Raw genomic sequence first — 12,668 nt, 5'->3', positions numbered from 1 at the left:
ATTTACTATGACGTAAACTAAAGGAGGTGAGAAATATTTAGTAAAGTGTTATCACAAATGAAAAAAAAAACACTAAATATATGAGATTTTGAACATTATTACTTTATTAAAAGAATATCATTGTACAAATTCTGAGAAATATGCTGTGGAAAAGAATATAGAAATGTGAGTTAAGGCAGGAAGACAGATACTTGATGCAAAATGTATGCAAAACCAAATATTTGTATTATGTCGGACCATAATCCCTTTTGTAGAAACACACTGTGAATTTTCAGTAGAACATTATTATAATCCCAACCATAATCCATCAATTATTCTCTCATTTAACATCCTAAAATCTCTCATTCATCCATCAAAGGTCAAAGACTTTCAAATTGAAGATGTTCACCTTTTATAGCAACAAACATTAAAACCATTTGTCAAAAAGTGCTGATTAGCCGTGAAACTGGAATATAGATTTCACTTGCCAAAGATACAGATTCAACAGGTACTTGTTATCCATTTTGACTGAGCAAAACTTGTGCAAGTCAAACCAACATTGTCTTGATTATAGCCAAGTCAATGTTTTTGTTGTGTAGTGCGAAAATATAAACAAAGTAAAAAAAAAAAAAAGTGATTTTCCTCTAACGTAATGAAAGCTGTACCCTGTTTCATATCTCATATCATGTATTTCATATCTTACTAGTGCCATCATACTTTAAAACAACCTCCTATTAGCATTCCATGTTCACTTTGCAAATGATTCCCTGGCATTAACACTGCAATGTTACTGTATGTGTTTGTGTGTAGTGAAACCGTCTTCTGGATAAAAGCATATCTAAAGAAGAAGACATTTGGAAGACTTTTTCTCTGGGCTGGTAAGTTTAACCTCACGACCAGTGGGACCCTGTAAAAACATTAAATATAAGAAATGTAATATAAAGCCTACAGCCTGGCAGATTTGTTACCGTTCTTGTTAACTTAATCTTTAGATCTGTCCGATATATATATAAAAAAAAAAGTCATGTGATACTAGTCAAGATAAAACTACAAATAAGAACAGCTGAATCACTTGAGTGCTTAAAAACTATTAAACATGCAGACAATAAGCATCAATATCCATTTTATTATCACACACTGAAAACTCACCGGCTTCTTATTTGACTTCAGCAAAATGTCTCGTGCAAGATCAGCAAAAGACTATGGAAAGAAAGTTCAATTAAAAGCAGACCAACTACTTAAAATGTAACATACTGAAATGCACAGATTTACATTACAGTTTGTTTTTATTGTTAATTTTATTTTAGTTTTTATTATTAACAGTCTGAAACTGAAACTCATAAAACTTCTCAATATCAAAACAATCATTACTAAGAATACAAGACGAATACAGATAACTGTCAGATGGATAAAGATCACCTGTGACTATAAACTAACGATACTGAACTATACCGAAACTAGAAAAGGGCATTTCTTTGTCCATACCTCCTCAACGTTGATGCTCGATTTTGCACTTGTCTCAAAGAATCGAATACCATGTTCCTTTGCGAGCTATAATAAATGAAAAAAAGAATAAATAAAGCAATTTAAGCTGAAAAAAAAAAAACAACAACAACTATGTAGTATAAAAATGAACTAATTTCACATGTGGTATGTAGTGATGCTGTAAATAAACTGACTGAAAAGCTATTCCTAGCACCAATAAAACACTTTGTATGCACCTGGACAGAGCTTACCTTCTCACCTATCTCCTTTGACACTTTCCTTTTGGCCTCAATATCACACTTGTTACCCAGTAACATCCGACTTACACCTGCTGATGCATTCTGGGAAACAGAACAAAAGAATGCACTCTCTTCCTCATTTTCTTCACAGCCGAGACTGATAACAAAAGGCCCCATTTGTATTTACACTGCATCTATTTTCTGGTAACCTGTGCAGGACCTACTTCCTATGGCATCTTATCAAGAACTGAAGCTCACATTTAATAAAGCTTGTTTCATTTTATGCTTTTCTGAAGGTTGCAAGAAAATATCTGATTGTAATCATACTATATGCAACATTAAGATTGAATTGTTATTCTGTAAATAAAAGAAAAAAACTAAATCAAAATACCAAACATTTAAAGTCAAATTCCCAAATGTAAGACTTAAAAAATATGGGTCAAGCTGTCCAAACTAAGCAGGGATGGGACATACAAAATATGCTAAGGGTCATATGTCCACCTTTACATTCAGGGATGTAAACACTAATTTGTTTAATCCTCTACTGCATTACATTTTCTTAAAAAAAAAATAAACACTATAATGACTAACAGTGTATCTGTTAGATTATTTTATTTTCCTTTTTCGCTCTTACTTCTTTGATGCTCTTCATCCAGTTCTGAATATTCTCAAAGGATTTTTCATCAGTGATGTCATACACAAGGATGATGCCCTGAAAGACAGAATCAAAATAATGCACCATTACCATCATGACATGCTTCAATAACTGTTGAAATAATCTGGGTCTCACAATAACCACACATGTAAGTTTACAGGTGGCTATAGGACCAAAAAGAATAGTCTGCATTTCTCGTCTCACCATAGCCCCTCTGTAGTATGCAGTAGTGATGGTCTTAAACCTCTCCTGTCCTGCTGTGTCCCTAGCAAATAAAACCACATGCATGTATCAGACATTTTAGCACTCAGAATGCTTGTCAGTAAAAAAAATGGCATGTTTAATACACTTATTTTATGGTAGCTGGACTTTGCGCTTCTGACTGTCATCGTGGCCAAACATAAATGACTTTATCGAATTGTCAGAAGGTCTGTGGGAAGCCTTAGCTAAAGTCAACCGGACTCCACCTTTGGCACATTTACACAGAGCTTACTGTTTTAACAGTAGGGCTGGGCGATATATCTAACGATATGATCATGCGCATCTAGTCAGTAAATCTGGTTCCTTGATTACCGCTAAATCTCCATCACCTGCTTTCAAATGGAGCGGCATTAAATAGACAGAGCCATAGTTCACTGACAAGGTACGCAATATCGCGTTGATTATCGAAGGCGATTCATCTGGGATAATGAACGCGATATTGTGTACCTTGTCAGTGAACTACGGCTCTGTCTATTAAATGCCGCTCCATTTGAAAGCAGGTGATGGCGATTTAGCGGTAATCAAGGAACCAGATTTACTGACTAGATGCGCATGATCATATCGTTAGATATATCGCCCAGCCCTATTTAACAGTGAGCTGTCAAACAGAAAAAGACAGTGAAGATGGTTTTTTGTGAACACAACTCTGCCACTGTATTTACACAGACACTCTGTACATATGTAAAGAATATTCACTGAATAGACTTTAATAAAGCATAACTTCTGACTTCTCTGATTTAACAAACATTAAAAAATTACAAAAATATTCCAGGGGAAATTTATAGTCAGCTGAAAAAAAAAAAAAAAATTATCAAAAACCATTACTTAAAATAAATTGTAACTGAAATAAAATATTAAATTAAAAACTTTTATTTCAACTAAGTTGCCAGAAATTTTCTGCAACATTTCTCATTTTAATTTAGTTTAGCTTTAGTACTTAAATCCCTAAAACTAAAACAGAATTTTTTTTTTAAATTACAAAAACACACAACAAATTTACAAAATGAAAACAGAAAATATAAAAATACATTATTATTATTATTTTTTTTAATTTTTTTTTTTTTACCAGACTTGCAGTTTGACTTTCTTTCCCTCAACGTCAACGGTCTTCACTTTGAAGTCAATACCTAGGAAAAAGAAAAAAGGGAAACAGATAAACCAGGAGGGGCAGGAAGGAAGGGTGAACATGTTTTAACCCCAAGAGGCATAATAAAAGTGGACTAATGAACGTCTGCTACATTCAGAAATACAAGAGCGGACATAATGAGATACAATCACTGCTCTGGTGGTTTAATAAACACCCTGGTTTGTTTTTCAGTGAATTAGGAGGGAAGGAGGGGGTCTTTTTAAGATCTGGGTGAATGCACTAACTGCCATGGAGGATGGCCTCCATCTGATGCAGAAAAGAAGGGCGGTGTAGCTGGGGGAAGAGATTGCAAAATAAGATACAGAGGAGGGCAGGCTGTGGCTGGCAGAAGTAAAGTAGAGCGAGAGGGCCGGAAATGCAATCAGGGAGGAGGATACACACAGAGCACGGGATGATCCGCAGCACTGATTGAGTTATACTGGGGCAGGCTGGAATGAGATGACGTTTAGACTAGTACTGACATGAACAAACACTTAGGGTAGCACTTGTTTTACAAGCTAGAAACTTGGCAGAGGGGCGAAACGTCTTACCATATCAAACAGTATTTGAAACAGGTTCATTCTGTTCACTTACCGATGGTTGATATGTACGTTGAATTAAAATTGTCCTCTGCAAAACGGATGATCAAACAGGTCTTGCCAACACCACTATCGCCAATAAGCAATAATTTAAAGAGGAAGTCGTATTTCTTTGCCATTGTTCGTTTCACCTAGCTCTTTTAGCAAGTTTTAGATGACTTTTCCCCTCTATTTGTTCTTAACACTCAGTCAAGCGCAACCTTTTAAACTCCTTCCGTCTGATTCACGTCCTCCTCGTTTGAAACTTCATGGATTGTCTTTCCTTGGAAAACTGTCACCGGTGAACTCAGGTTTCGCTTTGTTGTCTCTGTCCGTCCAGATAAGAGGTAAAAAAAATTCCATAAAAACAAAAGTGGAAAAGTTTGCTCACAGCCCTTTTAACGCGTCCGTGGTGAGTTTTTCAGTTCGGATGCCACGCATTCGCCATGTCTGTCCGCACTGCGCTAGTTTTCTCTCCTGTACGGCGGGCTTTTAGCATTCATCCATACATAGACAACAGCGGACTTTTGTTCTCCCTAAACTTTCTCTTGCCCGAGTTCCCAAAAGCTGACGTCGAGGGAGGGAGAGGTTTAATAAAACAGTGCTGAGTAGAACCGAAAACCGCGTCTCTGTCGACAGAGGGCGCCATTGACACACACGATACTGAAATGAAGCACCCGTTGAACCCATAGCGTTTTCAGGGCATTTTTGTTCTGTTCTTGAAATTGGAAACAGGGTTTGTGACGTTGTCAAGAATATCTATACAAACACAATGTTATATAATGCTTTTTTTTTTTTTTTTCAAATAAAAGAAAATAGTTTTTGTGTGTGTGTGTATATATATATATATATATATATATATATATATATATATATATATATATATATATATATATATACATATACATACATACATACATACAATATATATATCTTTTTAAGTGATCCATTTGTGGCCTTTCGAGAAACCAGAAAGGACCTTTTGGCATTTAAATAGTCATTTTTATTATAAGTGTATTCAAATATTATAGACTTTTAAACATATTGTTATCTGTGATAGAGTAGGTCTAAAGGCTCTTCCCAAAAACTCTACATCACTTTTCTAAACACTGTACTGAAATGAATTTGTTTTTTTTTAGTATTTAACAGTATTTTGAATTGGCTTGTTTTTTAATAGCCCTATTTCAGTTTTAATTTTAATTTAGTTTAAGTTTTAGTTATTTTGTTACGTGTCTTTGTCATTTGTATTAGATTTTTTTCTATTTCTATTTCATTTATTTTTATTACATAATTAGTTTTAGTAGCAATTGTAGTTCTTAAACTTTTTTTCAGTTAGTTGCCAGGGCAACATTTCTATTATTATTTTTAATAGTTAAAGATTTTTTAACAGTTTTAGCTAAGAGTAATAGTTTAAGTTAACAATAATAAACACTGGCTATTATAAATATGTGATATATTAAAATAGCAAAAGGACTAAAAGGGAAAATTTAAATGATAACAAACAGTTTAAAAAATATTATAACATTAAATTATTATTCAATTATTGTAATAATATATTATACATTATTATACACGAAATTATGGCTTCAGTGTTATCTTTATGCATATATCAGTTACCTGTTGGGTTTAATATTATTGCGTATAATTAAGTATGACCAAAGACTTTGGTATTTGGCTTTTGAACTTTCCTACATCCTTACAGCCTGTCTAAGCTCAGCTCTTTGTAAATTAATTAAGAAGAAATGCTTGCGAAGTATTTCCTGCCCCTGCTCTCGAGCCCCGTTCATATGCGCCACGTATTTCCGCCGCCCCCCCTTTTCGGCTGCTGCTCCTCTGTCGCCAACATGCCTGTAAGTGCGTGCTAGTACAATCAAGTCCATTTAAAGCCTAATCACGCATGGTGTGTGCATGCAAATGTATCGATCGACTAGGGGAGGAGTGTGGTTTTATGAATTTACCGGCCACGATAAATTAATTTGATCTATTTTGAGGTTTGAAGTTAGAAAAGAGCGAAGCGTGCTAGGTGTATAGGAACGACAAGATGGCCGCGTGCATCTGTGTTTGAGAGCATCGCGCTTTCCATGTAAATAAAACACAATCTTGATCATTTCGGTGAGATTGTGTAATTACATAATACCTTGAAAATAATTATTAAGTTTGAAGGTGGAATTTTGGTCGCACATCCCTCTTATAGTTAGTTAGATGGAAAGTATGTCAAGAATTGAGTCGCCTTTTGTCATGGCAGTGTTGTGCATCCTTTGACAATCAGCTGATCAGCTCTATCATCAAGCCCGTGTAACACAAACACTTACGTAACATTGTCCGTTATTGTGTTGTTACGGTGTTTATATGGGTGCTGTTATCGTTGTACTGAAAGGCCAAAACATGGCTGCGTCTTAAATAAACCATAGCCCAGTCCTTGCACATGTGATTGACAACATCTCTCATCACTTTCAGCTCGCGAAGGACTTACTGCTCCCAACGCCAGAGGAGGAGAAGAGAAGACACAAGAAGAAGCGTCTCGTACAGAGTCCCAACTCTTATTTTATGGATGTCAAATGCCCAGGTAACATCTGCAGTGTAAACGGGCAGAGCTACTATGAGCCATTGGTTACAGAGTGGTCACTTTGTCACAATTATTGGAGCACAAGACAAAATTTTCAACGGCCTTTATTCTGAAAGTATTTTTTTTTTCTAACAGGTATTTTTAAAATGTCTTTAAGCATTTTAAGCTGTAAAGCGAACTAATCCAATACAAGGTGATTCATAATACAAATTTTGATTTGAAGCAAAAAACTATTTAAAAAAAAAATTTGTTTACTTTGCTTTAATAAGGGAATGAATCCAATCACATGAAACGGTGTGAATGACATGATTGAAATAAAATGGATTAATATAAAACTATATTTCACCTAAGCTTCAACCATTAACCCCTTAATAGTCACCACCCATTTTTATCATAGAGACAGAAATGACGTACCCAAAATTAAAAGGTTTCTGCTCATGATTCTTTCTGATTAGATACATAATCAACATATGTTCACAAAGCTGACACTTCAAAGTTTACTGTTCAGGAATCAGAATTACTCAGAATGTTATGATAATAGAGATATATAAACTCAAACATAAAAACAAAAATAAAAATATGAAAAACATATTTTTTAAATGTATTTAAAAAATTGTTGATGTAGGATATGTGTTTAGAAACATAGTGTAGCTAAAGCCACAAGCCTACCAATGCTTCATTTGGAATTTCATAATATAATCTGTAAAACTGTGAATTTTATGAAATATTTTCTAAGGCCATGTCATGTGTGTTTTTATAGAAGGCTAATCGGATTGATTTATGACCCCTGTCATCTTCTGTAAACTGACATGTAAGGCTCTCATATGTGCTTTCTGCTCTGAACGATCCTCCATTCATGATTCTATTGTTCTCACGAAACGATCCTTTCACACCTCCGCCAGGTATGACACATTATCCGCATTATTCTTTTATCATTATTCTTTTGTTTTTATTCCGCCATTATAAGCCTTTGTTGTGGTATTTCAAGCTTTACAAAGACACAAATCTTCAGTTCCAGTATGCATTTGCCCCACTTTTATTAAAAGCCTTACTATAAAAATACAACAAAACCTTTTCTTACGACCTTACGTGAATTATTATGAAAAAACGCATTATGAAGAAGAAATGCACCTGTTATCTAGCAGCATTAGAGCTAATGTTAGCATCAAGCTACATCAGACAATTTATGAAATTATTAGTACACTTTTACTTAAAACTCACTTTAAATCCCGATCGAGTGTTTGTAATAACTTCCTTTTGCGATCACAGGTGGAATTTGGTCGTTTACTGTTGTAAAAATATGCTATTTATAGCCTTTTACATCGCTGCACAAGTTAGCATTTCAGATGTACATTTTCAATATTTTCTATAAAAATGCCCCAAATCTCAAGAAAATCTCATACCAAGCTTTACTATCGTAATCGCGTGTTTATTGTTTGGATATGGTATATATGTCGAGAGGTTTCTCAGTGTTGTTGTGGTCAGATATCAACACGGAAGTGTGAAAGAATCATGTGACACGATGTGACGTTGTCTTGTTATGGGACTCTAAGATTGACAAGACGAAGGACGAATCAGAGTCTGTGTGACTCACATCACGAGCACAGAGAGGGAGGACACACAGAGACAGCGCTGGGAGAGGCTATTTATCATCAGATCGCGTAAATCAGTGGAAAATGAATAGAAATGATGATTCTGTCAGAAGAAATATGAAGTAAACATCAGTAAATATATCAATATATCTCCGGAGATATGCATCTTTGGTCTATAAACCCTTATTGACGCTGTTCAGTGAGTCTATGTGAACACAAAAATAAACCACTGCTGACGTGACTGAATATTAATGCGTGGTGAATTTCTATTCAAAATTTGGCATAATACGGATTTATTATTTTGCACTCCTGACATAAATTAATAAATAACTTTCACTGCAACAATGTTTTATCAAAACAGTGGTCAAATATCGAAGCTAGAGTCTTTAATCTTTCTACTGATGCACAGTTTCTCCAGATCAAGTAAGAGAGTGATGTTTAACGTGCTGTGAAAGTGAAACAATAATAATCTGGGGCCGTCTGCGATCTTTGACGGCTAAGGGGTTTTAAACATGATATGATGCATGTATTTGTAAAATAATTTAAAATATTGTGGGTTGACCGCTTTACCAAAAACATAAAGAATCAATTAAAGGGTTATTCACCCAAAAATGAAAATTCGTTCCTCTTCGGAACACAAATGAAGATATTTTTGATGAAATCCGAGAGCTTTCTGAACCTCCATAGACTGTAACGTAACTACCACGTTTAAGAACCAGAAAGGTAGTAAGGACATTGTTAAAATAGTCCATGTGACATCAGTGGATCAACCTTAACTTTATGAAGCTATGAGAATACTTTTTGCGCAAAAAGAAAACAAAACTTTTGCCCGTTCAAGAGAGTACCACGATGCATGCGTGTGATGCTAACGCAGGAGCCAGTGTTCAGACGTCTCAATATCCACCAACACGACCCCTTGATTATGTCATTACGATCACTGTAAACTGACTGCTAAATTAAAAGATGTTACTTGAATAGAGTGCAAGTTCTAGAAGTAAAAATAACATTGATGTTTTTCATAGGGGAATGTATTTTGAACAAGTTCTGAGCTACAGGGTTGTTGAGATGGTATATGGCTTTAGCAAAAGCATCAACCTGCACCAACTTATTTTATGGATAATTGTTTACCAACAGAATTTCTGGTGAAAAACCACAATACCTATGATTTTGCAGCGTAATTTTCACCAACCAGAGAATCAAAATAGGCAAATTGCACCAGAAGAGCTATTTAGCATCCACCCACTCCCATGAAGCACTGCAAATAAATCAACTTTTTTAAAAAAGGATAAGAATAATGATATTAAAAATTTCTAGAACCAATGCTGCTGAAAAAGTGGACTGGCATTGTTGTCCGTGCCTATGTTGTGTGTATACATAAAATGGATACTGACTGCATATGTGATCATAAGCTAATGCTAGGGCTCGTCAGTAAAGCCGGTTCTGTGATTAGTAGTAATAGTACGCGATATTGCGTAGCTTGTCAGTGAACTACGGCTCTGTGTATTAAATGCCGCTCCATCTGAAAGCACGTGCTGGAGATACACTACTAATCACAGAACCGGCTTTACTGACGAAATGCACATGAAAATCGCATTCGATTTTTTGCACAGCCCTAGCTAATGCATTAGAGCATGTCTGAAACTTCTCACCATTCTCTCTTTGCAGGCTGTTATAAGATCACTACAGTGTTCAGTCACGCACAGACAGTGGTCTTATGTGTAGGATGCTCTACAGTACTGTGCCAGCCCACCGGAGGAAAGGCGCGCCTCACAGAAGGTAACGCTTTTATACACTGACACCAGTGCGCATGACTTTAGAGGGATTGCCCAAAGCATGAAAGAACCTAGTTTCTCTAGTTTCTTGAGAAATCTGATCCCATGAGCAGAATCCCAAAGTGGGCTTTTCTTCTTTCTAGCAGCAGTCACACTAACACATTAAAATACAGCCTTCAGAAGATGACTAATGAATTCATGTTTTCGTGTGGGAGAAATATGGCTGGAAGTGCACTCACAGATCAAAGATACACATACATGCGCTTGTAAATGTGCCGGTGCCATGGCAACACACCCACACAGACCACCCTAGTGTTTCCCACTTGATCATTGTTCTCTTCTTGAGCTGAAGCCTGATGATTGGTGAAGCTCTGAAACTCAATGGCCTGCTGGCAAAAAGTTCAGCAGAAAGCAGGAGAGGTAGTAGCAGATTGTTTCTGTACCACTCAACACTATTGCATTATTTAGTTCCCCACCAACATATTGACATTCATATGTTCTATTATTTAAAGAATTTTAATTGCTTCATTAGTGCGGATTTGTAAAACACAAATTTAGTTTGAGAATTTTAACTAATGCGTATTTTAATAACTGATTAATCGATTGTTTCTTTGCTTAGATTAAACAAAAAGCATTTATTTATTGTTACACACACACATATATATATATATATATATATATATATATAGTGCTGTCAAAATTAGTGCGTTAACGCAGGCGATGCATTTTTTTCAGTTTAGCGCGTGAAAAATTTTCAACGCAATGAACTCACAACTGCTGCTTCTGTCTCTCTTTTTTCTTGACAAGAATTGAGTTTTAGACGCAGAGCATCTTTACGACTGTGCTCCTATGATGTGCTCTTTAATTGCATGCACAAATAAGGCGGCATGCACTGTAGCCTGTAGCACTGTAGCAAATGAAAATAAAAGCATGCGTGTCAGTTCCACGTAACGTTCAGCAGCAGCAGCAGCAGCTCTCAAACTAATAGCAGCCAAATATCTTTATAACCCAGTGATGTCTGTTAATCAAAGAACAAAAGTAAAAGAGGAAATCAATAACTTTTGTAGCTTTACGATTCGTCTATATTTCATTTCGAATTTAGTGTTTGATAACTTTATTAAATTTCTGTATATTTTTTTCTACTAGCTGAAGGGCCAAGGTAAATATGACATTTATTGTAATGGATTTATGTGAAGATTGTTTGAATTTCACTTAAATTAGAAATAAAGTCTAATAAATGTTAAAATTGATAGCTTTTAATTATACTGTAATGTTAGCTTAGTCAACATTGCACATAGTGAATGGTTAAATATTTTGGGGGGCGGGGGGAGTTCCTTGGGACATCAGTAGGAAATACTTGGCTTCAGTCAAAAAAAAAGATGCCATTAAACAAATATTAAAAATATACTGTCTTTGTTGTTTCTACATTCATTTGAAGACGGAATGTGAAATTATTGCAATATAAAAGAATATTTAAAAACTTTAATGTAACGTGGGATTAATCTCAATTAATTTCCAAAAAATTTGAGATTAGTTAATTGTTTTTAATTAATTGAAAGCACCAATAAATAAATAAATACATAATTTGAATTCATTTCACAGTTGCACTTCCTGTTCGTCGCACACTTAAGTCTTTGATGTTTAAGAACCCTGTCAGGACAAGACATTTTTCAAAGTAAAACTGCTCATAAATTTCTCACATTTACAGATAAGAAAATAACTGTAAAATGTAAGTAATGCGCTGGTGAAAACACCGCAAGCACATTAATCAAGCACTTGGCAGGGCAACCTACATGAAACGATGCACGTATAACGGTCTTTAAAATGTTTAATTGTCTTGAACAACTTTTTCTTGCTCTGTTTTATCTGCTATTGTTGTTGTTTTTTTAATAGAATTACTTTTTCCACTACTGTGTGGCGAATTCTAAAAGCCTTGTTCTTTCTCTCTGTTAACAGGATGCTCGTTCAGGAGAAAGCAGCACTAGTCTCTCATTAACCATTATGCAAGGATGAGGAAGACTACGGGAGGAGAGACAGGATTGGCCACTCCACAGGGATTTCAGTGACTCCGAGGCCGTGTTTCTGTTCTATAACGGAGCGATGAAGATGAAAGCTAAACCGAGAAGAGTGCTAGAAAACTTCAAATGTCAAAGTGCTGTCTGAACACAGAGCGTGTGAGGTGTATAATCACCAAACCTGTCTCTCTCTCCCTCTCTTACTTTAAATAAAGGTTCATTTTTCATTTATGTGTGTGTTGTGGTAGATAATTTACCAGCCTTTCTGCATTGTCACTTCCACATGAATATAGTTTTAGTGCCATGCTTGTCTTTTGTAACTTAATATCACCAGGTAATACAAATATTCTTCCTTAAATGTTGAATGCATTGTCTAGATGAGCAACAGGCAGACTGTTCA

At 35.4% G+C, this 12,668-nt stretch overlaps 2 protein-coding genes across 2 annotated transcripts; one reads left to right on the top strand and one right to left on the bottom strand.

Moving 5' to 3' along the window:
- Positions 1–81: 81 nt before the first annotated feature.
- Positions 82–4,964, bottom strand: LOC109067441 (ras-related protein Rab-13-like). The gene is made up of 8 exons (XM_042740938.1): positions 4,340–4,964; positions 3,686–3,746; positions 2,563–2,623; positions 2,338–2,415; positions 1,716–1,805; positions 1,465–1,530; positions 1,129–1,179; positions 82–886 (listed from the first exon to the last, which is right to left on the bottom strand). The coding sequence occupies exons 1-8, from the start codon at positions 4,461–4,463 to the stop codon at positions 818–820; spliced, it is 600 nt and encodes a 199-aa protein (XP_042596872.1). The 5' UTR covers positions 4,464–4,964; the 3' UTR covers positions 82–817.
- A 1,059-nt stretch (positions 4,965–6,023) lies between these two features.
- On the top strand, positions 6,024–12,499 carry LOC122139974 (40S ribosomal protein S27-like). Its single transcript, XM_042740933.1, has 4 exons — positions 6,024–6,173; positions 6,781–6,889; positions 10,147–10,257; positions 12,210–12,499. Exons 1-4 carry the CDS (start codon positions 6,066–6,068, stop codon positions 12,236–12,238), a joined length of 357 nt encoding a protein of 118 aa, XP_042596867.1. The 5' UTR covers positions 6,024–6,065; the 3' UTR covers positions 12,239–12,499.
- Positions 12,500–12,668: the final 169 nt, after the last annotated feature.

The sequence above is a fragment of the Cyprinus carpio genome, chromosome B16 (assembly GCF_018340385.1).
Source record: "Cyprinus carpio isolate SPL01 chromosome B16, ASM1834038v1, whole genome shotgun sequence".
Taxonomy (NCBI): Eukaryota; Metazoa; Chordata; class Actinopteri; order Cypriniformes; family Cyprinidae; genus Cyprinus; species Cyprinus carpio.
Note: the sequence above shows the minus strand (reverse complement) of the source record. Positions and strands in the feature narration are given on the sequence as shown.

Coding starts and splice junctions, on each gene's coding strand:
- LOC109067441 (XM_042740938.1), bottom strand. CDS start 4,463: ATGGCAAAGAAATACGACTTCCTCTTTAAATTATTGCTTATTGGCGAT. Junction 2,624..3,685: donor AAAGTCAAACTGCAAGTCTG/GTAAAAAAAAAA, acceptor TTTATTTGCTAG/GGACACAGCAGGACAGGAGA. Junction 1,806..2,337: donor GGATGAAGAGCATCAAAGAA/GTAAGAGCGAAA, acceptor TCTGTTTCCCAG/AATGCATCAGCAGGTGTAAG.
- LOC122139974 (XM_042740933.1), top strand. CDS start 6,066: ATGCTTGCGAAGTATTTCCTGCCCCTGCTCTCGAGCCCCGTTCATATG. Junction 6,174..6,780: donor CCTCTGTCGCCAACATGCCT/GTAAGTGCGTGC, acceptor CATCACTTTCAG/CTCGCGAAGGACTTACTGCT. Junction 6,890..10,146: donor TATGGATGTCAAATGCCCAG/GTAACATCTGCA, acceptor CTCTCTTTGCAG/GCTGTTATAAGATCACTACA.